This window comes from Pecten maximus, chromosome 18 (assembly GCF_902652985.1).
Source record: "Pecten maximus chromosome 18, xPecMax1.1, whole genome shotgun sequence".
Lineage (NCBI taxonomy): Eukaryota > Metazoa > Mollusca > Bivalvia > Pectinida > Pectinidae > Pecten > Pecten maximus.
Genome location: NC_047032.1, coordinates 21,848,289 through 21,872,239, shown reverse-complemented (window position 1 = coordinate 21,872,239; position 23,951 = coordinate 21,848,289). Strand labels below are relative to the sequence as shown.

Genomic DNA, 23,951 nt, shown 5'->3' with positions numbered 1-23,951 from the left:
AGGTATAGAACTTAAACTCCATGGTAAGTGTTAAGAGTGAAATTAATATAAACTAAATCTGTCTGAAGGTTCATGAGATATCTTGTACACAAGCTTTTTGTTTTGAGAGTGGTAAAGTGTGAACTTAGACATTAAACCTTGACCGACATGAGTACCAAAATCTAATCAGGTGTAGAATTTGATGTTTTGTTGTTACGGTAAGAACCAGGTGTAGAATTTGATGTTTTGTTGTTACGGTAAGAACCAGGTGTAGAATTTGATGTTTTGTTGTTACGGTAAGAACCAGGTGTAGAATTTGATGTTTTGTTGTTACGGTAAGAACCAGGTGTAGAATTTGATGTTTTGTTGTTACGGTAAGAACCAGGTGTAGAATTTGATGTTTTGTTGTTACGGTAAGAACCAATTTCCCCAGAAGTTAATGATATATATGTACATAAGCTTTGAAAATAACATATTCTTACATTTAAATCTATGCCTTCTCTAATCATCTCTTCTATACCCAGTTACAAAGTGAAAATACCACTACTGTCACTGAAGAAATGCACCAATATCTAGAAAATGAAAGTACCTTCAGATATCATATGAAATGACAGATCTCTTGCTGTCATTGACAGAAGGTAAATTTGGGAACTCCCGTCAGCACAATGTAACGAGCTAATGTATTATTTACCTTTGATTTCCTTAGTGAACTTGACCCTTTGGGAGTCAGTTAAAGGTCGCTTCTGTTCACTGATATCCTTGATATCCAAAACCTCACATAGGAATTCTATAACAGGCTGAGCCTTATAGAATGCCGTGGCAGACACTGAAATAAAAAAAAAATTATTTTTCAAACATAGCTCCAATTATAAGTAAACCCTAAATAATGATATAATCATTGTAAAAAAAATCACTTTCAAATCAGTCAAATCGAAAGACAAAAAGAACACATAGTTGAGTCAAAGACCATAAATGATTAAATTAATAGGTGAACATTACCATCAATGTTGAGCATCATTTTCCAATGGGATGGGCGGACACTTTGGTGAAAACCAAACCACACCTCTCTACCTCCTCCTAGGGGATGGTCATACCCCTCCGGTGGGGAGAAAAACGATCGACCCACAGGTGTATAGCTAATGAAACATAAATCATATCCACATAAGTCTGATACAGGGTTAAAAAGGTCACATCCAATCTCCTCATCACATCCCAATATGAACTGTGATTGTTTATTCATGTAAAAGGAATGAAAATTATAATTTGGGGTGAAGCAATATGTTACAGGGCAATACTCATGATCTGGATTGTATTCATTTTCCTTAATTGATTCTGAAGTTCTTTGATAGCATGGTATAGGGGAAAGTAAAATCTTTCAATAGACAAAATACAAATGGGAAGATTTCTTTATTTATCTTTATTTTTAGTTATACACTTTTGATCAGAAAAGCAATTGCATGTGATCAAAGTTTATAGTTTTGATCATGGAAATGAGGAAATGAGTTGCATTATTTTCATTAGCATATTCATGTTCATGAATAAATCTCTTGATGAATTATGGTACCAGTATCTATAAAATGTGAAACTGAATTCAGATTGATATACATACATGTACAAATATATAAATAACTGCCCCCCACCAACCACCCACAGCCCCATCAGCCCCATCAGAGTGTTAGTATATGATGTTACACATATAGGTGTTAGTAGACAGATATGTGTTAGTAGATAGATAGGTAGAATTAGATGTACCTGCATTTGTTTTAACATGTTTCCTGTATAAGACTTTTAATATTCTTTATACCATACTTTCATTATTACTGTCCTGGAATACATTCTGTAACAAATTTATTACTTTAAGCAAGAAAATATATTATTGTTCTTTATTCAGATCAATTTAATTAATAAGTTAAACACAAACTCAAGATTGTGAATTTTTGCCATTTCTGGTGAAAAAGTATTATAGTTGAAATATGATTACCTAGAGGAAGACATGATAATACAATGTTAGTATTCCATTACAGAAAGCAAAGAGATTAAATTGAATTATATATTTGATATGGTACTGTAGAATAAGTTATGAGTTATGAGAATACCTGTTAATAACTTTATACAAACAAAATCAGAAACCCTGCCAATCCAAGAGACTATCTCTTCCTAACTCCATCACTGTTTTAACCCCTCTTATCAACTTTTCACAGACATTTAAAATATATCATAATGCAATGTTGATTCATTCTAATAATTTTTCTTAATGTTTTGTAATTTTTTTTTACATAAATCTAAATTATCAATCAAGTCAGGAATGTATTTTTTTTTTCAAATAACTTGCCCAGGTCAGCAAGACCCAGTTCAACTTTAGTAATCCAACTACCTGAATAATGACATCTCTATAAACTATGTGCATTATAAATAAAAGCAAAGTGAGTGAGGATTCCCATAAATCTACCACCAAATCCCTTTCTGAAGCAAATATCGAACATTATTATTACATATTTTTGAACAATACAATGTTCAGCTAACTTGATTCGTCTTGAGTCATTTACTTTGAAATCTGCCAAACAAACTATTAAATTTTCAATTTTTTTTCTTCATTTTCAAATTATCAAATGTGCTATTTTCCCCCCTAATTTTCAAATGATCAAGTTTCCCAATTCAACGTAATGATGAGTGATTTTTAGTTAATTAGCCTGAAATCAGTGAGAAGGATCTAAGAATGCATTATTTCCCCTTAGTTCTGTGAACGGAAGACAGAACAATGTGAAAAACATGAATAAGGGCATAAAAAACAAACAGGATTTATAAATGAGGTCATATCTAGAAATACAGATGAAAGGTCACACCTAGAAACACAGATGAAAAGTCACACCTAGAAACAGAGGTGAAAGGTCACACCTAGAAACAGAGGTGGAAGGTCACACCTAGCTTTACAGGCGAGAGCACTATCAGTTAGTCAAGCAAATTTAAAACACATGTTTCTCTTCTGACTTTAAAGTTAATTAACAAATGCGGACAGATCAGAAGAGTACAGCTGGTGGGTATATAATGTAATTAAATTGACTCATTAAGCTCGTTAACTTGTAACTACAGTTACAACACATATTCACTGACCTTTCAACTCTTGCCTTATAACAATTACAACATACATGCATACAATGTTACACTTTGAAATGAATAATATTGTGTCAGAAGTTGCAAGTTCTTTTCCCTGTAAACAGCTCAATGGTAAATGAATCAAGAATTACTTGAATCTAGAACTGGTATTATTGTTAGTCAGTTTGTTTTCTGAGAAGGATTAAACAAAATCATTTCATTCAGATTTGAAACATTTCAAAACCATTTATACAATTTCCCACTTCTCATTTTACCATTTACAGAAAAAGAAAATTACTTGATCATGGAAGCACCGATTTGAAAAAATAATATGAATATGAAGATGCAAAAGAAAAAGGGCAAGCAACAAAGAATTGGGAGAGATTAAGGGATTATGCAGTCTCAGAAGTAGCAGATGTGGACATGCTTGGAGTAAGAAAATGAACTTGATCGTGCCAAACATGGGATAAAAATTCAGTTTTATTTCGAATGAGATGCTTCGTTGATGATAAAATACCACTAGCATACAGATTGATACTGCAGATAGGGTTGATGTGCTTATATAAGCTTGTTTGCTAAACAGATGTGCAAGTAGATTCTCAATGGTATCTGTGCAGTCGCATGAGTAAAAGAGAAGGTGAGCTATGAAATTCTTCCAACAGCAAAAAACTTAATCTAGGGGAGACAACTGTGGTGAAATCTAAGGGGAGATAACTGCAATACATCATATAAAAAACATTGCTAATGTATAAATGTATTCAAATTTCAGGAAAAGTCTACCCTGGCAAAGTGTAAAGTTACAAAAATTTTCCTTCAAAATGTCATTAAGAAATGAATAGGGTAAATATGGGAAACTTCACCAAACACTGTGTGGCCTAAAGCTTTGTCTTTGTTCTCAGGATCGAACATTACCAACAACTCAATTGGTATGTACAAAGATAAACGTGTGGCCTGAACGTCTAACATGCTGAAATGTGAAATATGTCTAGGTTTCATTTTTTCCTTTAATTTGAATTTAAAAAATTTCTCTTGAAGCCTGAAACGTTAAATCCTTGTTTCAGGGTCTATCTATACTCACGTCATGCTGGGAAGATGACGTAATATGACGTCTAAGGCCTGGGTTGCGTCAGTGGGAACCTGGTGTATACGTCCCGCTAACGACTCTTCAAGAGCAAACAAGCTCACTTGTGCCTGCCATTTGATGACTACGTTAAATTCTCTATCTTTGCCCTCGCCCGGTAATGTTACTTGCAACTCGACCTGTTAACAACAGACAAAACCGGCCACTCCATGTTAGTACTAAACTATGATACACCACAGACGTAAAGGCATGGCCTCTTTGGGGTCATGTCACTGATGGCACCCTAGGGTTGTTTCATGAGGCATAAATCCCTGGAGCGTGACAAGCAAGGCCCAGATACTGTCTAAGTCAAGGCCTTCTCCGTGTTAATACTAGGTTAACACTACAAACATACACGTCATCTTGACCCATGGTTCTTTGTCCATCATATACATCATTTTTTTGCATTCACCAAATATATGATGCTGTTAAATTCACAAAAACAATCATGCATATCAAACAAAACAAAAATATTTTGGTCAGTAGGTAAACTTGCAAAAGTTTCGAGATAAAAACTGAAATTAGATTTTTCTCACATTTTTTGACTAATATTGATAATAAACTGATCCCATGATGGACAAATATAAACATGCGACAACATGAAAAGATGTTAAAAGTCTCTAGGTTACTAAGTAACAACACACAATACACAATGTTAATGCTAGACATCCCCGAGGCAAGACAAGACACTGTCAAGAGGTTATGTATGCACATGAAATGGTCAGACAGGCACGTAACGATAGGCTGGTGGCAAGGCTAGAAGACCAATCCCTGCTCAACTGGCCGCCAGGTTGAAAATACTTACGTCATGCTTGGAAGGTGCCTCATTACGACATCTAGAGCCTGAATTGCCTCAAATGGCATTTGCCGCGATCGTCCTTCTAGAGCCTCTTCCAGAGTATAGAGGCTGACTTGTGCGACCCACTTTATAGCAACTTTGAAAACCCTATCTTTGCCCTCACCGGGCAGAGTTACCTCTAATTCCACCTGTCAATGCAACCAGCATAATTGACTCAACAATGGAACCTATATAGTCCATCTCCACCTTCATCAATCGTCACTTTTTATAATGGGCATTAAAAACAGAGAATTTATCTATTTCATAAAACAATCGGCAAATCCAAGAAATTGATTACTGTTAAAAAAAAAAGTTGCAGCTGTCCCATCTTCAGTTCTGATCATAGAAAGGAAACTAAGAATGCTGATTTTCTACTCCTCTCCTCCCCCACCCTTTTTTTTTTTTTTTAAATTCTGTTAAAGAAGTTGTCCAAAGAAATTAATTCTATTTTCATCATAGGTTATTGAAAAAGTTGCAGCTTTACAATATTATATCAGAATAGCACAATAGGACATTGAAATACAACAGCAGCAGCATATGTAGTAAAATACATGCTCAGGCATCGTCTACAATCTATATCCTGTATACGTACTATATTGTGAAACAGATGGTTGAAGTTTATTTTTTTATCAAGAGCAAGGCAGAACATATGCATTCCATTTTCCCCACCTTTGGCAAAAACTTTGGCATAGGAAATGAATGAATACACAGGATATAATTATTGTGATTACACATGTACATGATCTAATTTTGGTTTCAAAAGAAATGTTTTTATACAAAATTTGATAATTGTAAGTGAGTGTTCTGAATAACTCTGTATAAAACAGGACTAGAGACCTTATGTATTTGAAATTTTACCATCCCAAGAAGTATTTGTATATAAAACTTTGTGACTGAAAGTGGCAAAGGGACATAACTCTGTATATAACAGGGGCCGACATTTGAGACCCTCTAGATTTATTATGGTTATACTAGTACTTTCATCATATACAAAAAGATATAGAAAATTTAGCGATGATATTCATATATGTTAAGTACATTTCACTAAAATTGTATCAAGGTAACTAAGAGGTACGTATACTTGAAAAGTACAGTTGGGGCCAACTTAAATGCAAATATTTGAAATTTTATCTAGAATGTTGAATCTTTCAAAGAATACATATCAAGGATATTTTATAACATCTGGTTTAACATAAAACATTTGTGTCTGTTATGATTCTTGATTGATCAGATCCAGGACTGTATTTACCAGGGTAACATTTCAATGTTACACCACACAAGTGACTGCCGGTCATCAAATATAAATAGATTTATTGGTCCTTTAAAATATTTTGATGCATTTTTTGTATTTGAACAACATCACAGCAAATCTAGTGCTGAAAAGCAAATCAAGGCATGGTCAGTATCTTTTATTTCAATCACAAAGTTAGATCTGAAAATTTACAAATGCTTTGGTAAATAACAAAATATATTACTTAGAAGAATGGCCTTAGGAGCAAGTTAACTGATTCTTGTTTAGTCAAAGCCCAGACAGAGATAGTTTGAATCACAACACTCAACCATGAGTATATCAATATGTATACCATTCAATGTATTCTAATGCTAACTTCCAGATTCACAAACACATAGATACATGTATATTATCATCAAATTTGGTTACATTTATCTAACTGGAGAAATGGGGTTCTTGTTCCACTTTATAATAACTAGAACAGACTGTTTAATTAATTCAGCGACTGGTACAGAACCACACAGGTAAATCAACATGTTTTATTGTGCGATTATTATTTCAGAAGCAATAGGGTTTTCCCCAACGACATTTTGAGAAAAAGCGGCAGTATGCAGGAATTTCAGAAAATGGCGGCAAATTTACATTGACAAAATACCATCAGTATTTTCACAATTACTTGAAAAAGATTCTATCAGAACGCAGAAAAATTCTTATTAAAAATATTAACGACTTACAAAAGAACCATCTTTATATAAAAAACAGTAAAACTGTACTTTTTATTGAATTTCTTAAGTTTAAAGCTTCCTTCCTTTAAGTCGACATGATTTCATTAGTTACTGTATCAGGAAAAATATCAATCAAATTTGGGAAAATACAATGTTAACTATCAAATGACTATAATTAAGAAAATCATGAAGAGCATATGATTGGAGTTAAATGTGATTTTAATGATGAACAACATTGAGGATTCATGGACAAATTTCATGTTAAGACTAAAAGCTAATATAAAGCTGGCACTGCTATCAGCTTGTGAAGCATACAGAAAATTGTAATATTTTTTTATATAAAAGCTGAAAGAGAAACAAGATTATTTTAGGAATAAAGTGCTTTTGCAGGATTATTTTTACATTATTTTTTTCTTCATCTAAACTATTTTTGCAATGTCTCCAATGATTGTTCTGCTTGATGTTGTCCCATCAAATGATGTAAACCAAAATAGTTGCATGGTGGATGAACAAAGTGACTTCAGTTTTCCAAATTCATAAGACTTTAGAGATCCAAGCGAAAAATATTTTGAAAATAATGTCATCTAGAAGAATGTGCATCAAAAAATGTTATCTTGATTTTGTGTAGTTTTCAAAACACTTCTACTGATTCTGCAATTTGATTCAAAGTAAAATATATATCAAACTGAAACATTTTAAAACAGAAGCATTTAAATATATCAATTCAGTCTTTACTTTATTTCATTCAATCTTCAAAGAAAATTGTCGATTCTGATTTACATTAGTATACACTGACCATGACTTCAATGAGTAGGTTTTTTTAGAAGTATCAGAATTGGTCTGGTCTTTTATACTGCATGTATAACATTAACTGAACCACATTGGTCTTCAACTAGCAAGTGCAAGGCAACCTTGACCCATTTTAGCTTGGATAAGTCTTTTACCTTTTCTCTGCCTATGGGGAGTGGCTCTCGGCTATAAAGATTCTTTCTGCCATCAAATACAGGTTTTTGTCCCTGGAAGATTTTCTGGCTGTACGAGTTGACCATGGTCTCAATGATTTCCCTGTTAACAAATTATGAACTACATAAACATGTTGTCGCAACAAAAAATCTCAACATTACTCAAGTATTAAAATTCAACAAAAACAAGAATATATCCATTTTTTTTCATTATAATCCATGGTATGCATAAGATTTCTACGGAATTTTCCACAATACAATTAGTTTTGTACTATTCTGCAAGGAAACCTCTCCAAACTTTTATATATTTCATACCATGAAACAAAAGAACCTACATATGAAGTTTGAGTAAGAAATAGTGACTACAAATATTGTTAATGGAGGAAGTAGCGACGTACCATGGACAAAGGACGATTTGAATAGCCCTTCATCTGACAATGGTGGGCTTAAATATACTAATTGGAAATACTCTCTCTCTCTCGGACGTCTGATTTTCCTACCTGTTGACCCTGCGGGGACATTTGTCAGGCGTGATAGAGATGTCATAGTGGTGTATGAAGCCCTTTGGGATGCGGACTTGGAAATGATTTGCTTTAAGCAGGATTGGTTTGCCGTCAGTGCCATGGTTAGGCCGAGGGGGACAGACAAAGTCAGCAAGGCGTGGAACTGGTGCTGAACCATCGGGAGGTGTCCCAGTCACAGGTGGAATCGGTGGAACAGGTTGATCTGTATAGTTTAAACATTAAAATGCCATCACTGAGATCCTAATGTATTTTTTCACTGGTCAAACATGTATGCAAATAGATATGTGAAACTTTCACTTGTCAGAAGAAAACGGCTACAAAAATTTATATGAAACCTTGACAATTGTTAGGATTTTTTTAATGGCTTTGTAAATGGATAAATGAAACCTACATAGAATACTGTGAATTACGTCAATGCATATAGTTGTAACTTTGATTTTTAGCAACCAGATTTAAAATACTATCATATTGCTTTATACTGACTTTCGCCAAATCCTGCTTCAGGCTGCAGTGGTTGGAGTGGGGTGTATGGTGGAAACATTGGTGTCTGACCTGCCAAGGTAAAAAGAATAATGTCAAGCCATAATATACATACCACAATTCATATGGAGCCTTATATTATAGGATGTGGTAACCTGTTTGCTTCATACAGTGTTAGGCATTATGCCACAGTTGATGTTCATATAACATATCAGATGGTTTGCTGGATATACATATATAAACTATGTTGTACACATGTATGCATATTTTGCAAATGTGTTTTCAATGCATATAATATGAATTTTTCACACGAAAAAGACATGTATCTTTCTTTATTACACTGTATAAAACTAAGCTTCAAATTTTATATAGAAATACAGTTGCATCAGCTAAAAACAGTGCTAAAACATTAACAATACAGAGTTCCTAATTTTTGGAAAAACTGTGGGATAAGCCAATGGCTATAACTCCATAATTGGGCCACAAAACTCACAATAAGCACAATTTGGCTATATCCAAAGCACATATTTTCCTGCAATTATTTTTTAGTGCATGTCCAGAAAGTGATGTGGTCCCCTACACAAAATAACTGTTCCTCTTTTGGCAAATAACTCAGGGTGTCATTTTCACAGATAAAATTATTAATCTTTCAGATATAACATTACACTTTTTTTAATATAAACTAAATTTTTTTCTTTTTGTTATTTTTTATCATAATATGTGGACATGAACACAAGGCATTGATTTCAGTACAGGATACTCCACCGCCCCAAGTAGGTATATGCATCAACTGTAGGCGACAAATATGATATTAGCTCAAACAAAATTGACTTAAGTATCTGTGTTGTCAAAAATAATTTCAATTTAATTAATAAACATTGCTGTTCCGCTGTCTACTTATACCTGTACAATACAATTATATAAATATGAACTAGTACTGTTCATATCACTTTGATAGCCATATGCATTTCTCAATTATCCATACATCTTTATGAACCTGAAAGGGATCATTGAATTGCACTGGCCTGCCATACATTATTTCATGTACAATATATATTTATGTAGTATTTTCATCATTAAATACAGATGCTATTCAAAAGATGAATAATTCAACAAATGCTTCATTGATCAAAGATGCACATGAACTGTTACGCTCCTAAAAATCACATAGCTGTGACAATTTGAATTTGAGCAAGTTCAATGCAAAACATGGAATGATAGGGTCCATTATAAAATTCATGCAGGCTGTGAACGAAACAAAGAAGCTGCGAGACAACAGTAATAAGCAGTGAAAACTGGGAACCAAGGGTTAGTATCAAGCGGATCTACAACAGAATAATACAAAGCTTGTTCTTCTCGGAAGGTTCGAGAAGAACATGCTCTGAAACAATGGTCGAGTTATAAATACTGGATGTTAGGAGGGACAAAAAAATTAAATAGAAATACTGCAGTATAACAGTAGCTTTAGATTAGAGTTTCTGGAAGATTAATGACAACTCAAATCCTTGAAAGTCAAAGCTGATTATTACAAATGCAGTGTTCTACGAGTAAAATCCTCCCCAAGATTAAACAGGCTACACATTGACAGTGCAAAAGCTATCGGGTGTTCATGTTAACATAGTAAACAACCAAATTGATCACTTTAAGTTGAATTGGGACCCCATTAAATTTACAGATATTGTATTATCCATTTTACATTAAACATCATGTACATATAAGCAATAATATATGCAACATATCCTGATCTACTAAATTTAATTGTAAAGGCAAGGGCTGTTCCAGAAAAACATGTGTAACTAAATGCTGTGTATATTTATCAACGAAGCCTTAATATTACCCCTAAAACACTGCACTATCCTTGATCGTGTCGATGGAGCTACCATTTTTGGGCCACTGATCTCGCTGTTCCATCAAGACTTTCATTCAGTTCCTGATACGACTGTTGGCACATTAATTTATTTAGATAATAACAGGATTGGATATGGCAGTTCTCATAATAGAATGCAGAAATTTTGTGCCTAAAAATGTGTTGCATCATTTATTAGGCCTACCTACACCTGAAAGCTATGTGCAGGTAATAATTATGTTAATGAGGCCATTTTCCCCTTCATCTAGACCAAAGCAATTTATTCACATTGTCAAAAACTATATAATTAACTTTTAAAGGCAAACTGCCATAACTATAGAAATAAATGAAAAAAGAACCTACCAGAAGCCATTTATTTTCATTTTTGTACTTATGTAGCCAAACCAGTATTTCACTTTCAAACGATGAATTTGAAGAACGAGTCGAGAAACAATGTTTGTGTTCCCTATACCATCACACATCCCCTCCTCCACAATCTTTTCAGAAACAGCCCTTATTATTTTTAATGTCCTTTCTATAAACTATTAAGCATATATTTCTGGTTTCAAAGTGTTAATGGGAAATAACTCTTAATATATGGTAATGAAAATATTTCAATTGGTTCTCATTATGCCTATCAATATCTTTTTTTATTTTACAGCATTAGCTATAATTGGTTAAAAAAAAATTTTGAGGCAAATTAACACATAAGTGACTATCTTCAGAGAGAGAGAGATACCTTAACAGACCCCCCCCCCCCCCCCCCCCCCCCCCCACCCCCATTAGAATTATCTCCCTTGACCATGTCAATGTATGCAAGTTATCTCCCATACACCCTACATGACGAAATCAAAGATTCAGATGATATTGGACTATGATTTTTAGTTTTATTCTATTTTTTTTTTCAAAATTGATATTAAATCTAAACCCTCAGACATATTTCAATTTTACATGTTAACCTGTAGGCCTAGCAGTAGCCATCTTGGTGAGGGAAAGTATTAAGAGTTGGATACTCTGTAAACAAAAGTACAACTCAAATAAAACATTACTCACCATCTAAAACTACAACAGTAAACAAGGCAGGGCTTATATACATTATACATATAAAAAAGAGGTTCTGGCTTATAAGTCAAAATACACAAAAGTTAGACTTCTAACTCACTACACCCAGCTTCTTAGATGTGTCTAGAATGATTACTTCAAAACAACACAAACATTTAAAGATATTTTCATGATCATACTGCATTACTGATCAATCTAAAAAAAATTCAAACCAAATAATAATCATCTGTTAAAATTTTATAATAAAAAAATAATTGATATTACAACATTGAGGAGTAGGATCACAAAAAATATCTTCAGGAGGAGAAACACTCACTTTTGCCGTTATACACTACAAGAGTCAGAGGAATCACCAGTATTTTAAAATTGTTATTTATACAATCACAAGTCTCTCAAGATTTAATAGAAATTAGTCAAATATTTCACATACTATAAATATAAACAATTATCTATGCTATTAAATTCACCAATTTATTGCATGAAAGTTTAATTCACTAAAATTAAATAGATAAAATATCTATAGATACAAAACAGTAATTAATTTCCTTTAATATGTCAGTGATTTACGTATATAAATAACATCAAATCATTCCTGAATACTTGCTCATTGACATGTATAAATAAAGTCAATAATATATACCCTTCCATCCAAACATTACCACTATTTTTGCCCCCTATTCTTGGACCTCCCATTCAAAATCTGCTATGGATCATTCAAGACTCTTTATTGCAGTTATTTTCCTTTTTTTTAATTTTTATTTACATTAATGCCAGCCTAAATCTACAATTCTAAATTAACAGGTACCTTACCCAGAAGTCTTTATAAACCAGGAAATTTAATGATGTACCAAAAAACATTGCATTACTTTCAAATCACGATAAATGTACCAATACATTTGTTGTTTGCACACAACTTCCATAATTCAACATTTTTTAAAGTTAGAAATAGATAACGAAACGTAAATGAAATTTCAAAACAAGACATCCAAGTGCACATTGTACGATCCTCAATAACCTTGTAACCTTCTACAAAACAAACCAAACCCTTAACTCCATCAGTAAAGTCACAATGAACCTTCTCATTGTTAAAACTTGGGATATATTACCAGGTATTCACTATTTCCTTAGAAAATGATTACGATGAATGAACAAATGCCATTTAACTACCATTAATTTCCTGTTAGGAATGTTGGAAGAAATTGAAATTTTAAGTCTTGCAAATACTAGGGAGCTTTAAATTTGACATTTCTGTCTTGAAATCAATGAAAAGAGACACACATATCCCATTTAGCCCTAAAGATCTACCAATAAATAGTATGATCTATATGCTACACACAATTAACATTTCAGCTGATTTTATCATACTATTTATAACCAGCGTACCTTACACAACTGTTTTGTTACGATTAAATGACAAAGCGATCATGTTTATTGTATTTTTGCTGATAAATGCTTGGATAGAAGAGTATATAAAACAGAGGTTCCAATATACATTAACAAGAAATTTAATACAAAGTATTTGCAATCATGTGAAATATAAGGGTTTTTAACAGATTTAGTAGTGAAAAGTGTTACAAGACATATGTAAAGCACTCTCTAGATGTATTGGACAATCCAATGTATGTCATTTTTTTTTTTTTTTTTTTGCAGCAGACAATTGATCTAGACCTACTGTTAGAGATTAGTGTCAAATCTGTAAAGACTTAAAAGTTTTTAATTTGAAATTAGAAATAACATCACAACAATGCAATATTCTACATTATTATTCCCAACAATTTATGAAACCTCTTTAATTTTTACATTGGTAAAATGGTTAATTCAATTTCTAGTTTATGGATGACTGGCTTGCCATCAAAAGTCATCATCATTGACATCAAGTACACTACACACAATGAACAACGTTCTTTTTAATTTAATGTTGAAGACTGTTTAAAGTTTGTTTAAAGGAAAGGCATGTCTTTCAAATTCATAGATTTGTTGATTATTTTAACATTCTTCCAACAGCCATGGTTAAATACATGCACATGAGAGTATTGAGCATGAACCCAGAACAACATTTCTTTATCTCAAAATGAAAGCTTGGTTCCTCTCAGAACTTTAAAATTTCAAATTCCAAATCAATCAGTTTTCCAATTACATACCCATCTGCTTATCTGCCAAGACTATATAAGCACTTATATTGAGATTCATCCAAGAATATCACAACATACAAAAATATCTGAAACTAGGAGTCAAAACAGTAATCATGAATATTGCACAAATCATATTTGCGCCATTTCCAACGAAAGATCTCCAAATCAAGAAATAATCTTGTCACATCAAGTTGACAACAGGTACAATAAAGAAAAGACAACTCGTGACTCTTAAAACATAATCAGTTCATCCTCTGTACTACATGAAACGCCAGCTTAAATGTCTGATCATCTACAAAGAAACCATAATACCGAGATTCAGTCTCACTAAACCAAGTCCTGCAACAGCTCATCTAGTTAATCATACATGTACATCCAGCAAGCAGTCAGAATAAACCATATGTACAGGATGTATCAACTTTTTTTCAAGAGGAACCAAGCACACATCCAATCGAAGCTTCTTTATGATCTTGATCTTCTATCTTAGTCAAAACCCATGACAGCCTTATCATTATTAGCATAGCAGTTCTTTTTTTACTAAAAATACACACAAATTTGATATAATCGATTGTTTAATTGCTAATTCGCTCACTATGGAATTATAAAACATTTTCATTGCATGTTTTCTTTTTGCTTTTTTTGTCAACGAAGAATTTGAATTTTTTATTGCTTTTTGCCAACGAAGAATTTGCATTTTTTATTGTTTTGCCAACGAAGAATTTGCATTTTTTAACTTCTTTAAATAACAGAATAATTATAATTAAGATCAGTTATTTAAGAATTTGCATTTTTAACTTCTTTAATTAACAGAATAATTATAATTAAGATCAGTTATTTAATCAGAACGAGAAACCATCGTTTTTGTTACATTTGATATATTTTGTAATCTAATTTTTATTTATTGTCTGCATAGGAAAAGATCACTGATGACCATTTAATGCTAAACACAAAACTAGGGCATGTAGTTCACCGATTAAATTCTACCTCATCCAGAGAGTGCATACGTCACAAATGGTCATGAAAACTGCACGAAGAATGGTACATACCATTTGAACTCAACTGTTGGTTCATGATTCTCGTAATACCTTCAATAAAACAAGAAAATATCTTTGAAGTTTTTTGCTATGTATGTTCTATCATTAAGTTTCTGCTAGTTTCTCATCACCATCTGAAAATCAACAGTTATCTCCCTTCAGTTGGACAATCACAATTAACTCCCATCTATGCCGGTGCATTCTGTCTACTTCGGTATTGGTAGCACCATTTACCTTCAAACAGCAAGAAAATCTATATTAGAAAACTCAAATTTAAAGAAACCTACCATCCAAACAACCCTCCTCTGCCTCTAAGTTAAAACTAAGAATCTAAACCTTATAAATATGTTAATGAAAAGTTTAGATATTAGATACATGTTACTTATTTAGTACAACTCCAATTCAAAAGCAAATTATCCACGGACAGATCTGTTTGTTATATAATAACTGATGTGTAGTGAAATCAATACTCGGTAACCTTTGGTAGATATTTTTTTCTTCTATTGATGACCTCAATTACTATCACCAATCTGAGTCTATTTAATCAAATAATCTACTCCTGAATATATAACACAGTGATATATTTTCTGGTTTACAAGGTACTGTGGTGTGTAAAAACCAGTACCTCTTTTTCCACAAAAGCAATATTAGTAGCTTTGTAGGAAGCAAATACATTCAAAAGCAAAACATAAAAAGAGGCGACAAATTTGGTGGTTAAAGGAATGACTGTATGATGAACAAGCATTTTCATTTCAAACATCTTTGTTTTTACTTTTTCTCTCTCAATTTTTGGATTGATAAATTGAAAACAATGGTATGTACAATATACATATGTGGGACAGCATGTGTACTACCAATCCATATAAATTACACTGAAAGAGTGTCAGTTGTTTTGCCTTCATGAAAAACATATGTATTTAATGATTCAAAATACAGAAACATCATATTAAACATGTGTAAATTACAATGCATCATATTCAGACATTGGGCCAGTTTTACCAACATTATGTATACATAATCATAATATCCCCAATAAATACACAGAATGCAGGGATCGACACTAACAGTAGCCTGGTAGCCCTGGGCTGCCTGCCAGAATGTCCAGACCAGCAGCCATGTAGGCTGCCAACATTTCCAAAGGTATTAAAGTCCAGCTAAAGTTTTCTTCATTTATTTCAAAATTTTATTTTCAATTTTTTTTCATGAAACCCTTTGGTGCAAGATCTAATATTTGTATACTAAGAATGAACTAGAAAGCAGGAAACTGCATCAAGAATATTTAATTTGTTCCTCACTTTTGGGGTAAGGGCTCGAGGGGCGCTATCACCTTTAAATTTGGTAGCCCAGACTTGGCTTCCTCGTTCCAAAACCAGCTGGCAGCCCCGCGGTCTGTCAGGTGATTAAGTTAATGTCAACCCCTGGTTCAATGGGTCAATCAATTCATAATTATGTTAGATGATAATATAATAAAATAATTAGTTAATTTTCATATCATTACACAGGTATCTGAATTTCACAACATAGATCTTCCACTGGCTGTAATTTGTTCCTCAAAATAAAAATAATTCTATTACATTTATATTCAATTACATTATACCGTATTTGACCTAATAAGGGCGCCCCTACCTTTTTTCAAGGAAATAAATCTTTGACTGATTGTCAAAATGGTGTTCAAAAGTAATAATTCATGTGAAATGTTTTGCTACTTGATGTGTTCAATTTTCATCAGCAAATTAAGTAACTGGAACAAATTTTCGCCACATTTTGTCTATTCCTACAGATGACATGTCAGTGCAAAGAGCACCGAAACTAAACATTGCATACAAATAATAATTTACCATTTTTATTTGAAGATAAAGTAAAAGACTTCATTCTTGTTGATAAATAACTTTTGTTCAAAACAGAAAGCTAGTTAAAGATTAAATCAATTATCAGGTCAAAGAAAACGATGTCTGATATGATCTGGGAAATCACCTGTGTCTATAAATAGAACACAAAAGAGTTCCATTTGAACATAAATGGTGGAACACACGTTCTCTGGTCTAAAGATCAACTGGCATGGTTTACAAGTTTACAAGAATATTCAAGTGATGTTTAAGCTTATAATTTATTAATATATGATAATGAATTGATATCTTCATCTGGAATATTTTTATGACTGAATATTTTACCGTTTCCACAGCCTTGGGTATTCTGCTATAAGGTATAGTCTGTTTCATAAAACTTCAGAATAACTAATCTTAATAAGGGTGCCCCCACTGTCAATTACCCGCGCCCTGCACCCTTATTAGGTCAAATACGGTATTACAATGTAGCCAAATTCTGGCATTGGCAGCGTTATCAAACTTTTAAGAGGTTTCATTTAGATTGAAGTTAAAGGCATTAAACACAATAGAGTTAATTTTCTATTTTCTTAAATAACACTTCATCCTTTTTCTATTTCATGAAACTGAAAGTAGTTCGATATATATATTCTTAAAAACTAAAGCCACTGGCTACTTTAAAAAGCCTTGAACTAAATTCAACTTCACATCAAACTGGATTCAATGAGATCATGCATTGATGCAAATAGTGTCTGAATATAGATTACTGTAAGCTGGTATAATATATTATATGATTCAATGACTATCAGGACACAACACAAAATTATAAAATACTTAAATACTGTTACACAAAATGACAAATATAAACAAATGTAAATGATGTGAAATTTCACTAGTCCAGGGCTAGCTTATATGAAGGCATACAAAACTGCCAATTCATTCAGTTATTATTCAATCATTAATGCAAGATATTCCGGTTTCAGTGAGTTCTAATCTCATAAATTTTCTTTGGAGTCTTATTTCTTTTTATTATTTTCAATCATGCCATTTTCTTTTATATATCACTTCTCTAGTCACAGTGACCTATAAACTTTGGTGCCTACATGAGCCGATGAGAGGATACCACTTATATTTGATCAGATAATTATATAATATTGTGCGATTTTTCTATCCGTATTCAATATATATATTTGCTGAATATACAGAGAAAAAATTACCAAAAAGCGAATTAAAAAATTCACCTGTGCATTAGGTCGTGAATAAATAAATTCACCTGTGCATTAGACTGATGCAATATCAATGCTCAAATACTGATTAAAGAATCATTATCTGTATGAGACAGTCATTTTGCAGTGCAATGCGCACAAGTTTACTTAGAAAAAAATATCCACAGTTTGCAAATGGACCAAACAAACTTAAGGGTATACTTTTGACTCCCCAAAATCATATTTGACTCTTGGAATTAAAGGGACATGTCAATTTACGATGTGTTGACTTAAGTTGTTGTTTGACTTCAGGCTATCACTAGAAATAATGTTCAGCATTCAAGCTACAATTTCATGGATATCGTTATTGCAAGTACTTATTTTTAGTCATTATGTGTCATATATGTTTTTAAAGATAATGTTTTGCAATAAAAGATAGGTTTTTCATGCTAGGTTTATAATTTCAATTAACAGTAAATTCTTGCATTTAATTTTTGTTCAAAGAGCATGTACTTTATTTTCAATTCTCTATCAATAAAAATAGCTTAATTGCATTCAGTTTATTTTCAGAAGTGGTGTAGGCAGATTGCTAAATGCTGATTAGAGATATTTGTGTATTGCAATATTGTCCGGTTGTGTGCTGGGCGAATTGACCTACTCTCGGCTCTCGTGCACTTATTGGTTACATGTATGTAAAACTGCACTGTAAACCTTTTTAACTCTTTTTCTTAAACACAAACTGTTGTTTCACTTTTGTAAAACAAATAAAATGTCAATCTTCGATCATTCGAGTCGGTGATTAAAACATGAATTAGGTTTGCGCTACCTGCCCGAAGTAGCCTCCTCGCTATATATACACAGCACAATAAAATACCTTGGCTAACGCATTGGGCAGATTACTGTTTACAGATAAGAATAAATAAAACAAATTACGTTATCTTATGATTTAATATTGAGAAATTGATATGTCCCAGTATTTACGTTTCAAATACCCTTTAAACCTGCAACAAGATAAATTATGCAGTAGGCCGAATATTCAATGCAATATGGCGTTTTGGCTTGTGAGTGATATTCGCTGTAAAAGGAAACACGATATTTACATTGAAAACATTGATCATTTGGTATATTTTCACCCATAAGTCATTATACCTGGTGGAATGGGAAACATTTTGGCATCAAAAGACGCTTATTTCCAGGCAACCACGTGCCTTGAAATGCTTCAATTGGCCAATTTTTATCTTTGATTTCCCAGTCAGTCCTCTTCGTTCAAAATGGCTGCTTAGCGGTCGGATACACTATATTATTAGGCCCAACAACAGCAAACACGCGGTGTGATATTTTCCGGAATTTCAACAGGTGCCCGTATGATGGCGGTGTCCAATCCGGGTTGGCACTGGCAATGACAGGATCTTTAGACCCCTCTCTCCTCATAATCTGTTTGCCTTATATTCTCTGGTATCTCGTTTTTCAAGTATTTATGTAAAATGTGTTAGGTTAAACATCAAATAGAAAAATGATAATTTCATCAAATAATACACCGTTGCTGTCAATCTGTTTGTCTGTCGCGAGCCATGCAGTTTCACCCGTCTCTCACACTCAAGTCGTTGCGTATTTTTTCTTTCCTCTTTAATTTATCCTTTGCTCTATGTAAAATGATAATATTCTATAAATAACCAGATTGTTGTATTGTGATGTATCATCAGTAGCTCTAAATGATTAAACATTGTGGATTTGAATTTATTTGGGCAAATAGTACGTTAAGTTATAAAATTGCAATTTTAATAAATATACTGCAAAGCTATGTAGAACCAGAGACGTATATACCTGATATACAAGGCTCTGGTAGAACTATATTAACTTACCAAGATTCATGGATGTATAAAAGCAAACTGTTAAGACTAAAATTATCCATATTGTTAATTGGTTGGGAATTCGTGTTTGCTACTTTCGATAATTATATAGTCTGCACTTGTTTTATAATCTTTGTACATCCATAGAATATTTTGTTATGAGTTTTTGAAGCCGAATTGTTTTAAATCAAATGTCAAGTCAAAACAGCTTCATCATATCAAATAGTAACTGTGCATACTGGAGAAAACCAAGACAGTCCGGAAACAGAGCTCAGTCACCGTTTTCTTTTTAAAATTCGCCTAAACTAGAATTCTACTTCCGTCTTGCTTGAGCGAAAATGGCGATACTTCACCGAGCTTTGTTTACCTGGTTTATTGTACTGGTATTCCTCATACTAATGGTGTTAAAACTGGACAAGAAAGTGGACTGGAACTGGTTTCTAATATTTACCCCCATGTGGTTATTTGATGCCGTGGTGACGATTTACATAACATTTAAAATGATCGTTCATTGTAAAAATGGCTACGACCGAACTGATTTGTCGATGAGGCGAAAGGTCTACTACATGTTTGCGGCGTTTCTAAAAATATCCTTCCAGGTTTTGTTATGCATGCGGCTTCAGTATTATCAGATGATTCGTTTGCTATATGTCATGGTACCATTGTGGATCCTCATGCTACAGACTTTGGTTGACGTTTCGACAGGATTAATGCGTACTGCAAGATGATTTCAAAATGAATCTTTGCTGTTGATTTAAAAAAAAGTCACCTCTCACGGTGAAATCCACGACATGTCAAGTCTTAACATTGTTTCTAAGTCTTACAATAGTTTGAAACATTATTGATTGTCATCTGCACCATGTCGAATTATGTCTACGACCTGAAGATTCCCACTTCAACGGACATATACAATAAAAATGGCCAGGATCAGCATCTAGTGGTTTGATAATGTGACCATTAGTTGGTTAATGCTGAACTTAGCTACAGAGCTATCGTCGTTATTGTCATCACCAGGGAGGTCATATACCGTCTACGTTCAATGATTAGGGACTTTGGCGGACAACATCTCAATACTGCGGTCGAGATATTGGAAAATCTACAACAGGCTATTTTGCAAGAAAACTTGAACTACACCAACGGATCACAGCATGTGCAATAACGAGGAAATAAAGTGTGTCATGTTTCAGTTCCTGATTACTGACAAAACTTAACACAACCTTTATTTATGGTATTCACCTACACTGAGTAGCAACTTCCAGATTTGTTGGTGGACAATTAATAGATCCAATGAAACTGACAAAAAAAGAAATTATACAAAATGTACATATTTAACATGGCAACCATAATTTAACAAGCACATGCTTAAATAATTTTTGTTATTTCTTTTAAGAATCTTGCTCAAATAAACATTAAATGTTGGTTTCCAGGAAGATGGCTTGTTTCCTATACTATTGTAACAGGAACGTGTCGGGGCCCAGATTGCGTACATCAAACTGCACCTGTCTTGCCTTCGTGGACCAACAACCCAGGTTCGATGGGTAACTTTTATCTGTCGTATAAAGGGAGAGCAAATGCCTTGAACTACAACTTACAATTTATTAATGATGACATAACATTTACAACATGAAATTACATAGAAACGGACAACAGCATATATAGGCCTAGCTATATGATAAACACCCTAATCTAAAACTAACTCCCCATACCTACGACCTAACTAAAACCCAACATCCCGACTAAAAGTACCCACCTTGGACCCTACATACTTTAATGCTACATAATTGTACCCCCGCAACATAGTTAGGGGGGTATACTGGAATCAGGTTGTCTGTCCGTCCGTCCGTCTGTCTGTAGGCATATTATGTCCGGACAACTCCTAAACCAATGGGCCGATTCCAATGAAACTTCACACACATATTAATGATCATGTGTAGATGTGCATGCCACTTTCTTTTTCTCAAAATTATGGTTGCTATGGCAACTGGTCACTATAAACAGGTTTTCCGATAAGAACCATAACTTTAAGTGTGTCTGGACAACTCGTCCTAAACCAAAGGGCCGATTTCAATGAAACTTCCCACAAATATTATAGAGAACCATGTGTAGATGTGCATGCCACTTCCTTTTTCTTAAAATTATGGTTTCTATGGCAACTGGTCACTATAAACAGGTTTTCTGATAAGAACCATAGCTTTAAGTTTGTTGGAACACTCCTCCTAAACCGAAGAGCCGCTTTCAATGAAACTTCACACAAATATAGAGGACCATGTGTAGATGTGCATGCCACTTTTTTTATTTTCTTAAAATTGTGGTTGCTATGGCAACTGGTCACTATAAACAGGTTTTCTGATAAGAACCATAACTTTAAGTTTGTATGGACAACTACTACTAAACCAAAGGGCCGATTTCAATGAAACTTCACACAAATATTATAGAGGACCATGTGTAGATGTACATGCCACTTTCTTTTCCACAAAATTATGGTTACTATGGCAACTGGTCACTATATTACTGGGTTATCTTAGTTAGCCTCTAATTAAGAGTTCCAATTCACCATTGACTCTGCAGATTGCGGGGGTATTAGTCAGCCATCCTGGCGACAGTTCTAGTTAGTACTGGCGAAGAAGATGTGACAGCACACTGGAAACTAATCCATCAGACTGCCCAGTATACTTGATGGTTTAAAGTCTGGATTTGGGTTATAACATCTATTCGCGACTCTAGGTTAGTAACATAATGTTACATTAGTCCGGGTCGACTGTTAGATATTGTCAGGTGGTGATCCCCTCCTCCTTTCTCAATGGGGGCTTGGGACCGGCTATGAAGGTTTTTTATCAAATGCTGCCCAGTATACGATATACCACCCTGAATTTATCCCACATTTAATAATACAAAACTATCAGGACCAATCACAACTCTCTAGAAATAATTAGTTAAAAAGAAAGAGGAAAAAAAATCCCGCGAGCCGGAGTCGAACCAGCGACCTAAGGATAGCTTTGAGATTTACCACTACAGTCCTCCGCTCTACCAACTGAGCTATCACGGGTGACATACATCCTTAATGAGACAGTTTTCTAAACGTCCATCAACTCGAATGGCAAATAATCAGCGACCAGGAAGTTGACGTTCCGATATGGATCTATTTCACGAAAATCGGACGAGTAACGCCAATAGATTAACAAATGTCAAATAGTTTAGCCAAATTTCATTCCCACATATCCAATGAAATAATGAGATATCGTCTGCATTGACACTTCTTGGTGAAAAATAGAATTGCTAAAAACATTGCCTTCTTTACAGAGGTATTAAAAAAGGATGTAGATCAATGACATACAATGTGACTACAATTGTCAGTAAATAAAACAACTTGATCGACAATGTTGCCATAAAACAATGCCTGTTGTCTCTGCAATTTTATTCAATCTATTCAATCGGAGCAATCACATAGTTCGTACGTCTTACAGTATATGCGTCGGTGGTGTAACGGTCAGTCGATCCGGGTTCGACTCCCGGCCGACGCACATCACATATATATTTTTTTGGTTATCATCCTCACGTTTCTAATGATAAAGGTTTAAAGTATTTTGATGCATCTATTGTCCTAAGGTATTTCAAAATATTCGAAATGAAATTGATACATTCACAGCAAAGCAATAAAGTCGGTAAAAAGACATCATATATACGGTTTTTTAAGATAAATCTTTATCACGTACTTTCCACTGAACTGCCCAGCGATAGACTTGAGTTTTACATTTGATTCAGTACTAAACTCTGCGTTAACTATCCATTCCGTCTGTCTTCTTTATGAGAACATCATAGACCGAAAGATTAAACGCAGTGATATTCAACGAAAGTGACAAATGTCTGGATGATTTGTCCAGTTTAAGGACAAGTAAGTGAATCAAACGATTTCAAAGGTAATAGCCGCGACGAAAACGCCTCTCGGCAATTTACTAATAAACTAATCCGCTGAACAGGTATCGACGCATCATCAATTGTATTTTGTTGTTGTTTCCTTTCGTTATTACTTCCGCGAACAATTTGTTG

At 33.6% G+C, this 23,951-nt stretch overlaps 1 protein-coding gene and 1 non-coding gene across 12 annotated transcripts in view; both read right to left on the bottom strand.

Annotated features, from left to right (window-relative positions):
- LOC117316571 (protein argonaute-2-like) overlaps positions 1 to 19,352 on the bottom strand; it is a 48,735-nt gene extending 29,383 nt beyond the window's left edge. For 4 of the 11 annotated variants that reach the window (XM_033871217.1, XM_033871221.1, XM_033871219.1 and 1 more), the window contains exons 1-10: positions 19,204 to 19,352; positions 15,039 to 15,077; positions 12,177 to 12,191; positions 11,852 to 11,860; positions 8,956 to 9,024; positions 8,449 to 8,674; positions 7,931 to 8,051; positions 4,998 to 5,179; positions 979 to 1,115; positions 671 to 805 (exon numbers count right to left, since the gene is read on the bottom strand). In XM_033871217.1, the coding sequence (XP_033727108.1) occupies positions 671 to 805; positions 979 to 1,115; positions 4,998 to 5,179; positions 7,931 to 8,051; positions 8,449 to 8,674; positions 8,956 to 9,024; positions 11,852 to 11,860; positions 12,177 to 12,191; positions 15,039 to 15,077; positions 19,204 to 19,222 (952 nt within the window). In that variant the 5' untranslated portion in view covers positions 19,223 to 19,352. Of the gene's footprint in view, positions 1 to 670; positions 806 to 978; positions 1,116 to 4,150; positions 4,333 to 4,997; positions 5,180 to 7,930; positions 8,052 to 8,448; positions 8,675 to 8,955; positions 9,025 to 11,851; positions 11,861 to 12,176; positions 12,192 to 15,038; positions 15,078 to 19,203 lie in introns of all 11 variants that reach the window. The other 7 variants (XM_033871216.1, XM_033871220.1, XM_033871218.1 and 4 more) reach the window with 4 other exon arrangements.
- A 3,508-nt stretch (positions 19,353 to 22,860) lies between these two features.
- Positions 22,861 to 22,950, bottom strand: Trnay-gua. Its single transcript is given in 2 exon segments — positions 22,861 to 22,896; positions 22,914 to 22,950. It is a non-coding gene; the product is annotated as a tRNA-Tyr (tRNA).
- Positions 22,951 to 23,951: the final 1,001 nt, after the last annotated feature.